At 46.9% G+C, this 18,689-nt stretch overlaps 1 protein-coding gene across 1 annotated transcript in view; it reads right to left on the bottom strand.

Annotated features, from left to right (window-relative positions):
- Positions 1-254: 254 nt before the first annotated feature.
- Positions 255-18,689, bottom strand: part of LOC146191460 (cytochrome P450 2C30-like) — a 34,001-nt gene continuing 15,566 nt past the window's right edge. The window contains exons 5-9 of the mRNA XM_084599953.1: positions 17,807-18,111; positions 6,324-6,439; positions 3,042-3,300; positions 1,367-1,557; positions 255-665 (exon numbers count right to left, since the gene is read on the bottom strand). Coding sequence (XP_084456079.1) covers positions 487-665; positions 1,367-1,557; positions 3,042-3,300; positions 6,324-6,439; positions 17,807-18,111 — 1,050 coding nt within the window. The 3' untranslated portion in view covers positions 255-486. The remainder of the gene's footprint in view (positions 666-1,366; positions 1,558-3,041; positions 3,301-6,323; positions 6,440-17,806; positions 18,112-18,689) is intronic.

Consider the following 18,689-nt stretch of genomic DNA (forward strand, 5'->3'; position numbering starts at 1 on the left):
GTTTTTGTGCAAGATCCGAAAGCAGCGTCTTTCGTATTTTTACGTAAATGTGTGATATATCGAAGAACTGCTTAAGTTGAATATGGCCAGTGCGGCAGCTGTTGATTACATGCCGGTCTCATTGCCGGAAATGGCTTTATGCTTTTGGTAAGGCAGCTACGCGTCTTAATGTGGACACATGAACAAAATCAGCGCTCGGCTGCACCTTACCTGGAGGGCACAGTGTTATATAAAGAAACATTTGTTGCGTTTTGTGTGTGTGTGTATGTGTGTGTGTTTGTGTGTGTGTGTGTGTGTTTGAGTATGCAGCTGTCGCACAAAGCAGTAGACAATTAACTGATATACGAACAATATCCATGCGAAGATACATCTACGAAGGTATATGTGGGTCGCTTTTCTTCGCTCTGCACTATACAATGCAATGCATCGGTTTTAAATATTTAAAACGTTGGTGCAATGCACCTTGTGTCGTCAATGCCAGTGTCGTCACCGCTTGAGGAAGCGAAGTTTCACATCGGTCAGATGATTGGAGCGAGCACTGATTGACTCTATATTCTCTAGGCTGTGACCTTCCTCAGGCAGGATGCGGAACTCGTGAAGCACGTGGGTAACGAAGAGGAATACCTCCGTGATGGCCAATGCCTCCCCGGGACAGCTCCTTTTGCCTGTAAAGAAAGTGAAAAAAAAAACAAAAAACAAAAAGAAGGTATCTAGGGCACAAGAGAGGAGAGGAAATGTACCCCCCCCCCCTTCCTTCCACTTTTTTACATGATTCAATAATGGAGTAATTTTGAGGGAAAATTTTAAGAACACACGAATCCTTTCTTGCTGCTCAGTCCGGCAAGCTACTCATTAGGATCCTGAGAACTGTCTGGATGTCATGTGTTTGCCTGTTCTCGCTACCTTATGTCGTACCTTCTTCCAGCCGTTGTGCATGCAACGGTTACACAACAAATTTGAGGCATTAGCAAACTGCGGTAGCGTAATGTCGAAAGCGCTGTGTTATGGTAATCAAAAGGTCACAAATAGAGAACAGGCTATGGCGGCCGTCATTGCCACGTGGAACGTGATGCCAACACATTCTAAAGGATTTCCGGTCATCGAAATTCACTTTCCATCCTTCATTACTGCATCTACACTACCCAAGTGCAGTGCCGAGGTGTTACAACCAATGTCAACACATTCGGCGTTGGAGGCACGCTCACTCACAAGGGGCCCAAAGAGAAAACACTTCGTTCCTCGAGGAGTGGATTGAATAGGAAGTAACTTTGCCAAGCCGTGTCTGAACTACGTTTAATTGCAATTTCCAATGCATTTTGTGAACGTAAGAGGATTTGCGCACCATAGCAGCCCATTTTGAGCTTACCCATCGAAAAAGGAATCACGTTTTCAGGTCTCGACATAGGTGCCGATCCATCGGCCGAAATGAAGCGGTAAGGGTCAAACTTGGCGGGGTCTTTCCACGTTTTGGGATCCATGTGCACAGCCCATAAGTTCGGCAGTACAGTGGCCCCCTTGGGAATGAAGATGTTGTCAACGGTGAGGTCCTCCGCTGCGCTGCAGAATTAGATACACCAATGCTGGTTCATTTGTCGACAAGATTCATAGCCTACTTGGTAAAATTGAAAACATTCGCAAGACCTTAATAAGAAGCGAAAGTAGCCTTGCGTCGTGTTACAGCGGCACTAAATGCCAGTTTTGCTTCGGTGTAAATAGTCGTTATCAGGTTCGGGAAAGCTGAAATGCCCTCAGCACCGGCAGTGCTCAAGAAAGTCTGAATGTTTATAGTCCCGTCTAAGCGGACGCGGCGTAGAAATCTGATGTTAAGATGTCCGAGTGAACGATGACCGCAGGTGCCCTCTGAAAGAAATTATTTTTGCAAACAATAGGAAGCACTAGAGTCATTTCTGTGGAGGCAACTTGGAAATATGCGCTTTCTGTCCTCCGCACACGTACTAACGAGTATCACATTAAACCAATCGACTTCTTGCAATTTTATTGCCTCCCCGCTATTGCTACCTGCACCATCCTATGCTTATACCACTGCGATAGCCTCGTATAGCACTATATGCCACGTATCCTCTCTTCCTCTTCCCTCTTCACATTATGTTCGAATATTTCGTTTTATCCTTGTCCTTCGTCATATAAAAAATAACATAGTGTTATCGCTTTTAAACTGATTATAGTGCGAAAGCACGGGAAACTGCAGATTCAGCTGTATTTGTTGCGCCATCAAGGAGCCGCCGAGTCAAATACCGGAGATTTAATCGTGACCTCCGAGATCAGCTCTGGTGTAACGGCGTGCTTGATCGCGGAGGCCACGGATTCGTGGCTCCATCTTGGAGCCGCCGCATCAAATTGCGTATGCTTCATCATATTTAAACCTTTTTATATCACGTTAAAGCACCCGCTTTCTGGCTGTGAGGTCAAGGTCATTGGCTACTGAACCGTAGTAACCAGGTTCGAACCTGGTGGGTTCATATCCTCTACGAGTGAGTGGAAACACTCATAGTCAATTTTCAGTAATTGACACCCCCTTTCTATTGGCTGATAAACTTGGAAGACCCGTCTGGGAGACTTGCGCGCTGGAGCCGCAATATTGGACTTAGTTTGCATTACCAGCGCGAGATTGGTTGTTTTGTTGGACAACTTTTACTTCCACCGAAAGAGGGCGTCCTTTTCCCCGCCCCCGGCATGCGTGCCAGGGGCGGGGAGTCGTGCGCCCACGGAGGCTGGCAGGTAGCCCTTGACTTCTCGCGGCCTCTTCCGCCAGATGAAATGTGCATCGCTGGATCGCGCACGACCACGTAGCTGTGACCTCACGAAACAGGTTAAGCAAGCAGAGCAACAGCACAAAGAAGGTCGGGCAAGATTCTTTGTCGTTCGTGGGGAACGTATGAGTGATCTACGCTAACACATGTCCACATAAAACCCATAGACACCTTTGCTGCAGACACACGGCGGACAGGTTCCGCTTTCATGAAATATTTTTTTTTCGCATTAAATTTTTCAAGAACACAAGGAGATGGCTGCCTGCTTACCCTCGGGGTATGCCCACGGGCGCAACCGTCTTCCAGCGAAACACCTCCCAGATGGTGGCCATGGTGAGGGGCAGCCGCGTGTGGTCCTCCCATGCTGGTTTGCGGCCACGTCCCACTACGTTGTCGATCTCGCACTGCAGCTCGGCCTGCAGCGTGTCGGCGTGGGCGGCCAAGGCAAGCATATGCCAGTGCAGGTACAAAGTCAAAGCTGCCGTTCCGCCTAGCAGGATGTCGGTCACGTTGCCAATCAAGCACGACACTGCACATTGAACTGTGGCGTGAGCTTCTGGGAATGGAACAGCGAGCAAGACAGGGCAAGAAGGAAATGACGAAGAGCCTGGCTGCTCTGTTTTTCATAATGTGATTGTCCACTGAAAAATGGACTACCACCACCTAGTCCAGATTTCCTTCTTAACGAATAATAATATTTGCATCAAGCGTTGGATGACCATGGCGAATGCCCATCTTCAAAGGCTGACTGACAACCGCAAAATATTATGGGAAAAAATTGCATCGACTGAATAAAATGGAATTTTAAAGGGAGAGACACATTATATTTCGGCTGTGACGAATGCTGGTCTATCGAACAACTGTTTCGCGCTTGCGTATGATGCGCAAAAAAAAAAAAAAAAAAAAAAAAAAACTGCAGTGCTCGTATAGCTATTTGAAACTGCAGTACTCGTAGAAAACGGAGGCACCGCCTTATATGTCCGCACTAGAAACTGCTGCATTGCTAGAATATTACGCACGTTTCGTTTTAACCGCATCAAACTTAAAAAAAAAAAAAGAGTGATACTTAAGCTCTACCTTTAGGGGTATAACTATCTTCTGCGGCTGCACTTGTGGATTGTTGTTCGTGTACGTCCGCTTGCCTACTCCCTTAATCTTTGATCTCTTAATTTGTGTCCATTATTCCGCACTTATTTAATAGCGCACATTTACAAGGTACTCATTTATGTGGGAGATCACCTGAAGGTATCTATGAAGCCCCGTTTTAGTAACCCAGGTGGACGTGCTTGCGTAGCCTAAGAATTGCTCGCCTTAATTATTCATCGCTCAACGTTCCCGGAAGTTTTGTTCTTTATCTCAACCACCCATCTGGAAGGCGGCGCCGGAGTTGGCGAAATCGGCCTATGTATTTTTTTTTATGGGGCCTCCTAATGCCATTCAGCCCGAAGACCAGCGTAGTGCCCCGCTATGTAACCTGCCGGCTACCATCTGACATAGCCATGCCCGTGGCTTTCTGATCTTAACACCGACGCCGAATATTCTGCGAACGGATAATATGACGCTATCAATTTAAAATGAACAATGGGACTGATACGGCAGCACCAAAGGCATCATGCAATTTTTTATTCTATCAAAATGCTTTCTCTAAGCCCGCTATTTCCGACGGAAAAAATAATGGCGCTCTCACTACAAAATCTAGACATACGTACTTGCCTCTTGTAACGTGATAGCTTTATAAGCGTTGTTCTTTAGAAAATTCGGCGTCGGCGCTGTGAGCGCAAAATCAGGAGCAGGTGCTTTGACGTCACGGAACGGATTAGGGGTCAAGTTACGAAGATTGCCTGCTTCTAATAGTGGAGTCCTGGGCTGTGGGCGAGGAGTATGGGGCCTTCTTATCTAGTGGAACACTGCGGATGTTATTAATCAATTAATCAATCAATCAAGTCGTCATATTGTGTGACTTATGGAGAACATGACACGGCAGGAGATGTCCGCTCAGACAGTTGCTTTGTGACGGGAGGGGGAGGTAAGATTCGAACTCTCCAGGACCGTGGGATACCTAATCAGGCACGCTAGCCCTATGCAACGCAGGAGCGTTTTAACTGCTTTTCTAATGCGGCTTTGAAAATTTTTGTCGGTTGGTTTCAACCCAGCAAAAAAAGGATTAGTCATTTTTTTTAATGTCTAACCTTAGCAAGAACCTCTTTTCTTGCTTCTTTCGCTCCTCATTTTCATTGCCTATAACATTGCCTATAACTAACCGACTGGTTTTAACGTGATAGTTTTAAAGGCCTAGACATGGCGCTGGCAGGCGATAGCTGGCAGATGACATGGCCAAGCACTAATTGGACGTAGGGTAGCCTGACAGAACGTTTGGCAGGAGCTTCAAACTAGGGCCTCTCCTTTCATACTGGAGGATAATATCAGAATCAGCCTGCCAGGGCCGTTGCAATCACGTTACCCCTAAGACACTCTTGAACGTTCATACGGCTTGGTTAAAGCGGGTCTTTATATGTGGCCACGCCGTCTACACTATCGCGTCAAACCTATAAAGGCGGAGCATAAGTGACCTCATTAATGTTTTCTTTTATTCCCCAATGGGGCATTTTGCTGCGCTTTTCACACGCGCTGGTAATAAGCTTGCTTCCATAATTTTCAGTTAGTTTTTACTACTACAAGCTCAACTTAAGGGGTTCCTATAAGAATAGGCTCCCAGACCTGAAATTGTGTTACGTCTGACTTTTATTTCCACTCCATATTAGTCCATGGCATTATGGTGCATTCCACGCGAGGTTATTGTGCGTAGCACGCTCAAAGACGATAAGCATGTCTCATCTCTTAAGCGCTTAAAGGAGAAAGTCGAAATAAATAGCAATAAGCGGATTAGGTATGCACACGCCCTTCTCCGTACGCGGGCCTAGGTGGATTGAACGAAGCCGAAATGCGAGATTCTTTGTCCGCAGGCCAATAGTCCATCATGCGAACGATGTACACCTGTGTAGACTTTCTGTGGGCTCATTTGACCTCATCTTGAATTAATAAAATGATAGCTCATCCCAACGCCTTGAACTTACGGAGCAATAAAAAACACTGTTTAGAGTCTATATCAATCGAACTTAGAGCCTGCTATTGTAGCTGGGTTAAACCTTTACTGCAAAATGAAGCTAACAAAAAAAGCGCCAATATATGGAAGACCAGAAAGGAAGGTAGGGAGGTTAACTTCTTGAGATATTATCTCTGACATTTCTTGAACGTGTAGAAGTTCGGATCCCATATCTGGACAGAGGTTTTGGAAAAGGGGAAAATTCTTTACTTCATAAACTACCGATTACGCCAACTGGATATATAGATTCGAAATGCGGAGTAGATTACCGGACATAGAAGGAGGTGAGCCGAAAACACCGAGCGCTGACAGCAAGTCTATATTGACCCCGGAAGCATATGTCCGTTTGCTTGTGCGTACATGTGCTAACAAGGCGTTCAAGGTTTTTACGATGATTATTAATCCGTTCAAACGGGTCATGGAATGAAAACGTTACCATATTAACTCACTTGTGAGATGGCTGTCGGCGCCAGTAGAGTGCATTTGCATTTTGTTGAGATATAAGTCGATGAGAGATTGGTCGCGGTTACCATTCTTGGTCTTCTGGGCGATCGTGATCTGTTCTCTGCAGTGAGACGAACGACGACAAAATGATAAGAGAGGGTCATTTTAATTATGCTCTCATGGCTACCTCAATATGCTTCTCAGTTCCACACTGTCGAAACGCGTGTTGTGCGTGCAAACAGCTCAAATTCCCTTTCATGAACCTCGATGCCAAGTGACGTAGTTGTCTGAGATCAGTTCATCCACTGCAAACCATTCGCGAGAATTAAGAAATACCATTTGTTAGACATCAATGGCAGCTATAGTTTCGTATGTTTGAAGTGCATACGCAAATAAAATGATACAAAGATATGTAAATATAGAAGTGAACGCAGTGCACGCACCTTGTTAATTCTATTGGTTGTTAATACACAGGCAAAAGTCCAAGCGGTTCAGAATATACGGAACCCTCCGCTATACGGTCTCCCTCAAATCCTGCGTCAATTTTTGACGTATGAACCACATAAACTGCATAAAGATGCAAACGGAGTGTTTTGTATTCTGCTGTTTTATGGCAAAAGAGCACAAGAAAAAAAGCAAACAGCTATCATGCGCCATGAACAGGACTAAATGTTTCATTTTCAGTATTTTCCCTTTCAGCACTTTATTTAAGGTCTATTCACACTTGCGACTAGATGAGGACGCGCGCGACCAGAGGAGAGGAGCTCGCCACTACCGATGTTCACACTTGCGACAGTCGCCTTCTCGTTCTGTTCTCGCTCCGAACGAGTTGGGAGTAGGAGAGCTGCTGGGCGATGACAGCGAACGTCGGTAGCAGCCGCTTGCCAGACAATTCAGCTTTTTCAGGCGAGCCGGTGCGCATGCCGCGCTCTCGTGTTTCCAGGGGAACGCCGACGACGAATAGACGGTGTCAATATAAATGTTGCACCTGCGTGAAAAACCTATTTCTCAAAAGTTCATGGTACTAACCGGATAGTCTGAATACCTTTCCAATCTCCTCCCAGGCCATATATTCCTTCTCCCTGCCTTTGAATTCCGGGTGCCGTTTGTTGAAAAGGTAGGGGTATTCTTTAATTGCATTGAGAAGGTGCTCGATCGAGTACTCCGGGACCTCGCTGATTGGTGAAATGGTTTGCGACTAGTAGTCGCGCGACTGGAAATTCGAGCAGTGCCCGATCGGCCCGCGGCAGTCGCTTTTCGACCGATGCGACCATTTGCGACTGTCGCTTTTCGACCAAAACGGTCGCGCGACAGCTGCTAGTCGCAAGTGTGAACGGGCCTTTACGGTGATGTGGCGAAAGCTCTGCTGGACAGTACAGCTGTGAAGTACAGGTACCACTGAAAATCAGTGTCAGCAAAGCAGGGTATTTAATCGCGCAAAAGAAAACGCACGGACGATGAGTGCGATGCATGCAGTGATCTGTGCGTTGGAATCAGCATGCAGAAATGCTCATGGCGCGAAAAATACCGGGGGGGGGGGGGGGGGGGGGGTCGATTCTTGCCAGGGTCGATTCTTGGGAGTACCAAAGCAACTAATGCCTGTCTTAGCGGCTTCAAACTGTAAATACTGCTCTGAGCAGCAAAGGCACTGATTTCGCAGCTCATGTCTGTCGTGAGAGCAATGGATGTGATGAAAGTTTGACCAGGCTTCTGTTTCCGTTTTGTAATGGAGCGTGCTATATAGAAAGAAGAGGGAGGAAACATTCTGAAACGGTATTTAGAGGGGGGGGGGGGGGGGGATGCGAGAGAATGTGCACTTCAAAGAGAGTGGCTGCAGTTTCGGTCTTTCAGTTTCCTTAGTTTTATTTAATTCGTGAAAACTGAAATGTAATTTGATAGCAAGTGGAAAACTTTTCGGAAGTGATTGTAATGTAAAGTAATAAGATTTTGGGAACAGTAATTGGTAATTTAATTCCTTTTCAAAATTAATTTTGCTATGTACGCCAAGGCGTAGCTTTGCTTATTACGTATCCAGGAGGCCTCGAAGGTTGATGCTTATCGCATCCTCCCACTTCTATTCAAAAACCTGAGTTGGAAGCATCTCCCAACTTGGTGACAGCATATCGTATACGATATGCTGTCACCGCTGTTATTCCATTTACACAGCCTATCGACGAAACAGGGCTCGGCGACATCAATAGCCGACTACTACCTGCCAGAACTATGCACATGGATTTATGCTCGCAACGATCAGGTACTAATCATGATAATAGCTATAGGCAATGCCTGGAAGGCTATGATATTTAGGTCACATGGTCACATAGCCCAGAGCAAGAGCGTAACTACTTTGCGCAGCTACGCGCGTATTTTGTCTTGGCATCTAGATGTATGCGGTAATTAGCACTGGATAGGAATTAGCAATGCAGTCTGTTACCATGTCGCGTTGGCTGAGCTTCGTTTTCTTTCCTTTAATGTGCAAGGCTTCCGTAGTCCCGATAAACAACGGGAAGTACTACAGCTTGCCTGTTTGCATTACATTGACATTTTATTTTTGCAGGAGTGTAATTTTCGCGCCCCTGCAGTCGTAATTTCTTTTCGGTGTCGCTTTTCTGTTGATGCCTTCTGTTCATTGACAGACTCTCTCGGTGTGGTGGTGTGGGGGTGATTATCCTTAACCGCGCATTTAGAGTGAGTGCTCATTGTACATTTGGGATGGATGACCGTATCATAGCAGTGGACATCTTCCTTGATGGCCAGAGGTCTCGTTTTGTCAACGTCTACGCGCCGGTCACTCGCAGTTTGACGAACGATTTCTTCCGGTCCATTAGGTTACATTTCCTACACGATGCACCTAATGTGCTCTTGGGCAATTTTAATTGCGTGCTAGATTCCTCTCGCGACATCAAGGGGCCTGGACTGGGCGCATCCAATTACAATTCCGAATAACTAAGCAAGCTTCTGCAATCGTGACACCTACAAGACGCCTGGGTCAACTTACATGATGACCAATTTATTGAAAACACGTGTTAGTGGCCAAAGTGCGACCCGTCTCGACCGGGTGTACATCGGCTCCGCCCTGACACCCTGCCTTCTCAGGTGTGACGTGCTGCCATGTCCTGCCGGTTCTCGCAATATGAGCGATCATCTGCTTGTCCTTGTAGCGCTGCAAGTACTGCATCAGTACTGTATGATGAAGAGTGTCAGAGAGAAATCCTCGCAGATCTCAGTTCTGCAATAGTCGATATGACTTCGGTGACACCTGTGGTGTGGGATGCATAAGTCTTCTACTAAGATACAGTGCCGAGAAATCCTTGCGCGCGCGGGGAAAGCACGGCGCGTTCACATCACCACAGAGATAAATGAAATTCTCTGGCGCATGCGCATAGTTCGCGGCGGAGGACAGCTTTCGCTATGCGCGAGTACCTTGACATGCTCCGCGTTCGGTACCACCGAATCTTGGAGAATAGCTCGCGCGCGTCACTCACCGCACGAGCGTACAGTCTCTCGCTCGAAGGTAGCTGCGATCTCGGACACGCGAGAGCTCTAAGCTAACGCAGCGACCATCGCACTCGTGTAGAATCTGTTACTCGTGAGGACGGCTCCATGTCCTCCTATCCTGATCAGAAGCACTTTCAGCCCGCATTTTGTACGCCTTTTTACATCTCAAGGTCTTGACCAATGCGAAGACTACGAGGAAGCTGTCGGGTCTTTCTGTGAGCCCCTTCCTCAGTTTCCTGCTGAGGAAGGGGCCCACAATAAACTTCTCTACTGTGTATATCCTCATCACGAATAGCCAAATTTTATTCTGCATGTAAATACTGATTTGTGATGTATTTGTTCGTTAGAATGTATTTTATGTGCACTTTCCTTTGTTCTTAATCATGTGCATTTCCTGTTCTGGTCATTTGTCACCACTCACGTGAATACCTAATGTGAATGTCTAATGTCTAATAAAACTTTTTTCTAAACACACATGCAACATTCGAGTTCAGTATTGTACTTTGTGAAAAATGGAGTCAGCATACTTTGCTTTTACTTCAACTCGGAAGCTCAGTGGGCATTACTGTACGAGCTTTCACCGTGAATGCAACGATCGAACTTGGTATTGTACTTTGGCCGTGCACCCGCCCGTCAGCCTGCTCAACGGGGCCCAACGCAGGTTGTATGAGGGCGAGACGGATGATGAGAGGAGTGACTACGAATGTGAGCTGAACGTGTGGTTAAAAATTCAGGGGCACTTTGGCTCACTAAAGTGCTTCAAGGCGGAAGCCTTCGCCGCCGCCCTGCTAAGGCATTGACTGCGAGACCGTTTGTGATTGACTAGAATTGTGACAGATAAGATACTGCGGCTTTTCTTTGGTGTCAACCAATTTTAAACGCCGCTGATGCCTGCTTTACTGAATCTATTTCTATATATGCTCTGTGGTGCGGCGTTCGAGGAAGCTCCAAATGAAAGACGCCGCACGGACGACGGGATCGAACACCCGGCAGGGCCGGCTTCGTATATGGGTGAATCTCCTGGTGACGTCATCACCAGTCGTGACCGCATGCGACGTCATTATCACTTCCGGTGTAACTCATGACCGGATCTGACGTCATAATGACGTCACTGCTAATGACGTCACCATGTGACGGCTATTGACGTCTCGAAATGTCTAACCATTACTATTGGTTAGTGATAATTAACCATGACTTGCACTTTCTGAGTACTAGTTAATGTCTGGTTAGTATTAGTTAAACACCCTTTAAATAGTAAGTGATGGTTGGTGATAGTTACGATGACCTCCAAATGCATGGGTTCCTATGGGCATCTGCTTAACTACTATGTTATTAGTGGTAAATTATCATGACATTATCTTGAAAATTCCTTAAATCATGTTTCGATATCATCCGATTGATATTGATTAAGTATCAATTCAATGGCGATTGTCATATGTCCATATAATGCATGCATCCGAAACGTGGACACATTTTGCGGACGACAGTATGAAAAATTAGAGGCTTTCGCCTTAAAATTCGCTCGCTTCCTCATCGGCGCTATCATTTCCCTTCATACTCACATGTTCGGGCACCCAACTAGCACTTTGCTACCACTACCACCCAACTACCACTACCAAAGCTACCACATTGCCTATAGCTACCGGTCGCAGGTGGACACCCGACATTGTTATAAAATTCCGCTTTAACCAACCCGTAGCCTAGGCGTCCCGTGCCTGACTTGACATCCAAGAGTCTTCGAAGGTTGATGCTTATCCCACCTCGAATGAGAAACCCAACTTAGCAGCTAATCCCAACTTCGTGACAGCATATGGTGCAGTTATTTTACACAGCCCATCGATGAATCTGCGTTCGGCGATATTACCGCCACGGTCACACCCGTAATTTATTTCTCAGAATGCCAGATTTTCTGCAGAACAGGGCTTTTAACTTTCTGGCGTTAAAATGGGGCTGCGCTTAGGCTCCGCCTTAAGGGTACGACGCGATGGCGCTAATGGCTCACATCTGCTGCTCCTCTTGCGTATTCTCGCCTATCAGGTACCCTTTGCTGATCACTTAACCTCAAATCCCTTGAATTGTGTCTCCATTATCTCGCGCATATTTATTAGCATATGCAGTCTTAAGCTACCCGGCAATGTCTTAGGCGTGTCTTATTCATCTCCTGGTGTTCTGGAATGTTCGATTAACATCTCCCCCATTCACCTGAGCAGAGAAGCTCCTGTTATGTCATATGCTTTATTGACGTCGTACAACCTGTCGACCAGTCAGAACCAGGCCATTCCATCTGCCAATTATCTGTCAGAGCCGAGCTTCTGATTTTTCAATACAAGGTTGCAAACGCCGGATGCTGTACGGAATGCACGGCGCCTGTAACGAAAGTGTAAGGAAGAGGAAAATATTTGTTTTTCCTTTCCTCGACTATCATTGCTTTCGATCCCTCAAGCGGTTCCATTTCTTCCTTTCTTCTGCTTTCAGAAGAGGAAACAGGACGTGCCACAGTTATCTCAATTGCTGAGTGTCAGTGGTTGCGTTTGTGTCCTGTGAAGCTAATGATTACTTTCGCGTGAATGTGCTTTTTTTTAAAGAATTCATGCACTTAAATGAAATAATGTAGTATGGGCCCGGGTGGGTAGGGACAGCCAAGAGAAGTGAAGGGGGTCTATATGCACATTAGCCCAAGGCCCCATTTTACTGCGATAGCAATGCTGCGCCAGGTTTCGAGCCATCGCGTGGTCCCGGCGGAGGCCACGTTTGACGTTGAACAGCCGAGGAGGAGGAGGAGGAGGAGGAGGAGGAGGAGGAGAAGACGAAGAAGAAGAAGAAGAATAAGAAGAAGAAAGAAGAAGAAGAAGATACCTCTAAAGGGTGAGCTTAAGAGTCCCTAATAATGTAGCACCTTACACTGATAGGGCGTGATAGGAGAATAATGTAGCAGGCAAAAGAAGCTTACGCCTTGCTATCGCAATTCAACTAAACTTAACCAGAGTTAAACCACAACTAAATGTTTTTTAATCCGGCTCTACCCCTTGCGACTCCTCGTTCACGTACGTAGAACCTCTACTTGCTTGATTACCAATCCCTTATTTCAAGCCTTTAATGTCTCACATATTGCTATTAGCATACTGTCCTAAGCTGCCACGTTAGCCATTTACCGTTTGTAGGCGACCACCCGACACATAAACTTCAACCAAATTGCATGAACGCGCGTGGTATTTTGGAGTACCAGGTCTGACTTGAAACGTTGATTCATATACCACCCCCGAACTAGCAATGAGCAGCTTGAATTGGCAGATCTTTCGAACTTTGTGATAGTAAGTGATCTCGTGAGGTCACACATCCCAACGACCAATAGTTGTCCTGCCATGGCACCTGTCAACTACCACCTGCCAACTACCACCTGCCAGAGTGATGCCCATGGTTTTCCACCCACAACGCCGGCAAAGCAGGATTTTGTGCAGGCGGTAAAATGAAACGAAACCATGGAAAGCCATGATATACCGTCGAAAACTATAGCTAACCATTATGGCGCACTATAATTCGTGATTAGCCACAAGCGAAACCACCAGGTGATTTAGTTTTTCTCTTGTTGTTCAGTGCCCGTATTCCGATCGAGTTTGCGTCGTTATTGAAAGTCCCGCTATCTCCTCAACCTCGAGTCATTTGATTGGTGGAAACGCCGAAACCGGATGCCTTTACTACTTCTGTTTCCGGTGTTTCCACCAATAAGATAATTCGACGCCCGGGAGATAGTAACACTTTCGATAATGACACAAACTCGGAATAATGTTGTCTTATAGTACGGGAAGGATGATTCCGTCGTGCTCGCTTAGTTTCTTGATGACGTGAGCAAAGCAGGCTTTCTTTTAGTGTAGAAACACACTTACTCATGGGGTAAGTCGAAAACCCAGGAGGTGTGTATATATGAAGCCTCTACCTTTGACCTTCCAAGAATAATAAAAAATTGTGGAGGTTTAAGTGCGGCTTGAACTATAGTGATGGAGCGAAATCTGTGAGTGTTGCACGAATTTTTCTGCGGACAACTGGATTCAATGTGCCGCCGTCACAACGTTCGAATGAACCTTCTGTCATAGCAACTCGCTGTTGTCGTTCGCCTTTACTAACTACCGAGTTATCTGTCTTCTTCTTATTCTTCTTCTTTCACTCCTTCTTTTACATCTCCGTCTTTTACTTCTTCTATTTTGATCTTTTTTCTTCTTCTTTCTCTTCTTCTTCGTTATCAGTCTTATTCATCTTCTTTCACTTCTTCTTTCATTTCTTTTATTCTTCTTTTTAATTCTTTCCCTTCCTCTTTCTCTTCTTCTTTTCCTTCTTTCTTCCTCCAACTCCAGGCCCAGCTCTGGGTCTACAACACGTGACAGTTGCTAGGCAACGGCACACGGTGCTACGGTGCCACGTCGACGGCTTGAAAACATAGCGCAGTGTAGCTTTCGCTACAAAACGATATCTGTCGGAGTCAGGATTCCTCGTGGAAAGCGAGTACAGAGCCACACCTATCACCGCGACCGATCCCTCAGAGTGTTTGACGGTGATTCTTTCGCGCATGTCGTCGTCTTCGTCAAACTCCACCAGACAGAGCTATCGCATTGCCCTTTTAATACGCGCAAGTGGTAGCACAATTTAATAGTGTGCTATGTTTCCCAGTCACCGATTTCGCCCATCTTTGCTCGAAGCCTGACCGCGAAGCTCTAAAAGCGAAATGAAACTTGACGCGCTTGAGCACATACTTCGCATCCAAGCAACGTAGGACCGGCTGCAATGCTTTAACGCGGTCCTCACTTCTACAGAGTTGTTCTTCTGTAGACGTGTGAAGGCAAAAAGAAAAGAAAACTTCACAATAATAGTTGCCATTCTCAGCTCATTTTAATTCCTACCGATAAGCACGCAGAATTGGCCTTGTGAACTGTCTTCAGGTTCGTACAACGCCTGTTGCATAATCCCACGCAAGTATATTACCTGTGTATTTTAGGCTACTACGTTAATAGTTAAATTGTTAAATTGGTTCACAGGAAGGGAAAGGCGCAGTAACTGTCACACTTGCTCTGTGGACACCCGAACCGCGCCGTAGGAGAAGGGAGGAGGGTGGGAATGAAAGTGGAAAGAGAGAAAGAGGAGCCGTAGTGGAGGGCTACGGAGTAATTTCGACCACCTGGGGATCTTTAACGTGCGCTGACATCGCACAGCACACGACGCCTCTTCGTTTCGCCTCCATCGAAACGCAGCCGCCGCGGTCGGGTTCGAACCCGGGAACTCCGGCACAGTAGTCGGGCGTCTTACCACTGCACCACCCCGGCGGGGCAGGCTACGAGTACGGAGAAAAAACAAATAGCCGCGGTCAATTTTCTGTGCAGCCTGCGCTGTGGGCAGCACATCTGCGGGCGATAAATCAACTAATTAACTGCAGTTGAAGAGACTGTATAGCGCATAAAATAGAGCACAAACCACCATATGACTACTGCCACACGGGAAAAAAATACTTGCTGTCTTTTTTTTTTTTTCATCTTGAGTCATACTATCCCAGTCGCCAGGGCACAGCAGAGAGACCACACCACATGCATTGCTCGCAGTACGCTACCACCGAATGCGAACCGACGTGCTCAGTGAGGAGAAAAGTGATTTGCGTGTAACACGGAAGGTGTCCCCATCCTGTGCGTGGAGGCGGTGGAATTCAGCGATCTTAGGACGCCGCCTACTGTTAGTGTCATCAAGTGCTAGCGCCCTAGAAAACAAGGCTAGCGTCAGACTTGATAACAGCTGTCCTGTGCTAGAGAGCGTGAAGGCAGATGGCGCCATATTCGCAGCGCGCTTACAGAAGCAACAGGGGAGCGTAAAAGGACGAATGAGGTGTCACTACTTTACACTTTCAGGAATTTCGGTACCGAGACCAGTATAGCATCTACAGCGCAGAAGGCAAGCGGACAAGCAACTTACGCGAACCGAAGTCGACGTTTATCGGAAGCCGTTTAATTGCGAGGAAACTGCCGAATACTGTAAGGTATTTATGTGCAAATCTAAACATCCCATGCATAGAAAACATTTGCTTCTAGAATTATTTAACTGCTTACACAAAGTATATAGCTAAAACTGCCATGGAAAATTAGTGGGCTGTTCATTGAAAACAAATAGCTGAAAACAGCAGGTCAGCCCAGGGAAGACATGCAGATATAATGTTATTGTGCAGTTTCATACTATGTGAAACAAAATTAGTTTTAAAGGCTCTTTTCCAGACTTTCTGCAGATTTTCTGGGAATGTCATGCCACTACCACGGCTGCAACTAGCGGCGCTTCTTCTGGACCTACTGTATGGTAGTATAGCGAGTATCTGAGCTGGAATCATGCGTTTCGACAAGACGTTAGCGCAGCGAGTGTCTCCCGCACTGCTCCATTCTCTTGCTGACGCCGATTTGTCAGCGTTACTCACTTTGGAAGCATGCGAACCTTTTTTGTAGCTCCACATCGCTCTCCTCGCTGTTTATTGATTGAGTGGTTAAAACTTTAATTTCCACCGATTTAGCAGGGTCCTACTCCCCGCTCCTGGCACGCAGGCCTGAGGAACGGGGGCTGAAACCTCCGCGACTAAGGACTGGCGAATATACATTGGTTATTCGCGGCCTCAGCCGCCAGGCGGACGGCTTTTCGCTGATCAGCGGGGACGTCGCTTCGCAGCAGGGCTTCTCTACTTTTAATGTTGTCCCTTGCGCCCGGCGACTTAGGGCATTTCCAAAGTATACGGTCGAGGGTCCCCCTCGCTTCCCATGCTTTACATTTATCATTTTTTCTCTCATCTATCTGGGTGTAAAACAACCAGACAGGGTTTGGGAAATTTCCGGCTTGTAATTGCCGCCAGGCTATGGCCTCTTTATTATTTAAGCTAGGATCCGGTGGCGGCATCAGACGTCTTCCTAATCTATAATTTTTGATTATTTCTTTATAGGTTTGCAAACGCTCTTCCATCGCCTGGCAGTTGGGCGGCTCCGCGTCTGCCCGGAAGTACAGATCTCGGGCTAAATCATGGGCCGCCTCGTTGCCGGGGACGGACGTGTGTGCTGGGACCCAAATTAGGGTGATTTTGCGATCGAGTTTAGTTACAGCTGTTAGAATTCGGGCGGCTTCTTGCGAGACCCTGCCTTTACCGATATTCCAGAGAGCAGTTTTACTGTCGCAAAAGATCAATCTTGCCTTAGTTCCGGCGCAACCGAGCGCTATTGCGACTTCTTCAGCCGTGTCTATGTTTCTGCTTCGGATGGTGGCGGAGACGACTGGTGCGCCGCTACCATCGACTACCGCGGCAATTGCTGCCCCTGATCGGCCGCGTGCAGCGCCTACACATAGGCAATTTCTTTTACTCAGAATTCTTTTGCTCTTTTAACCAATGCTTCTGCTCTCTTCTCCCGTCTCTCCTTGTGGTGTTCTGGGCGCATGTTGCGGGGGAGAAGACGGACAATGATGTTCTCGCGACATTGTGGTGGTAGGGCAACCTTGTCGGCTGTGCCCCTATCTGCTTTTCGACCCACCCATTCTAAGATGGTTCGACCCGTGCTCTACCTACTTAATCTCTTCAGCAAGTTCCGTCCAGGTATTATGCACTCCCATTTCTATCAGGCGTTCCGTAGAAGAGGAGATGGGTAGACCCAGCGCCCTCTTGACGCAACGCCTGATGAGTGCGTCTATCTTATCTTTTTCATTGGTCCTGATGTTGAGGAACGGTGTGGCATAGCATATTCGGCTTATTATGTACGCCTGCATCAGTCTCAAGAGGCTTCTCTCTTTTAGGCCTCTGTCTATTACTGATGACGTCATCTATGAGATCGCACAACAAGCGTATTAACTAGTGCCCTGGTATTATACACCAAGAGACAGTACAGTGCGGCGCTAAAAGATATCGCCCTGATAAGTTTCTAGCATTGAAAGGTTGCTGCTGGTTTGTCTGAAGCTCTATAGCCACTCATAATCGCGGGTCCAGCTCACTTACTTGGAAAATTCGGCGCGCTCATTAGCGAAGTACTTGACGAGGGCACTCCGGCTGGCAGGCATGAAGCGCCTGATCAAGCGCCTAAGCCACGTGGGCAGGTAATCAACGTTCATTGCCGCTCCTGCTGCGAGAAAGGTGTTCACTTGTCGGTCCATGCGCCGGCGGCGAGGATCGTCGAAATCATAACGCTGGCCGAACAAGTAGAGCGCCACGCAGTTGCTCACACTGGCTGCCAGCAGGGGGCGCACCAACACTGGCGTGTTACCGTTCTTGGACAGCTTGTCTACCAGGTACTGGGCCTCGGACTGCGAGTGGAAAAGCAACGACTTCTATATAATACGCTGTGCCGTTCTACTTGCTAGATCTGGCAAGGAACCATACTTCAAGCATCGCATCACTCGCATCACTATTAATTCTGAGGAGTGCCTCCACTGCAGTGTATTTTAAGGCAGTTCGCAGGCATATTTGTCGACGTCTAAAAACCACTTGTTTATACCTACATGTGCAAATGACTCGTAGTTCACCGAGGCTCTAGACAGTTTAACATCTTAAAGAGCGGTAGAGGACCTGGTTGAGGCCAGGGCATTGGCGCCAAAATGTGTCATGCATTCATTTTTAATGTGGGGCCACTAATCTCTTTTATATTGCATGTATCTGTAAACCATTTATGAAAAGCCAACATAGCTCGAGCGTCCATGGGCAGCGTAAAAATTATACGCCTGCAAGACACTGAGTCATATATTCCACGATACTGCGGCGCTCCTCACGTTTAATTCTCTATACACATTTATTAAATGCAGCATAATTTCTTACGCAGCGGAGAAGATGGCGGCAGGAGTGCGCACAGAAATCGGAGAACACGCACGGTCGCCGCCACGGAGGC

The sequence above is a fragment of the Amblyomma maculatum genome, chromosome 4 (assembly GCF_055883805.1).
Source record: "Amblyomma maculatum isolate TAMU_Amacu chromosome 4, ASM5588380v1, whole genome shotgun sequence".
In the NCBI taxonomy this organism is placed as follows: Eukaryota; Metazoa; Arthropoda; class Arachnida; order Ixodida; family Ixodidae; genus Amblyomma; species Amblyomma maculatum.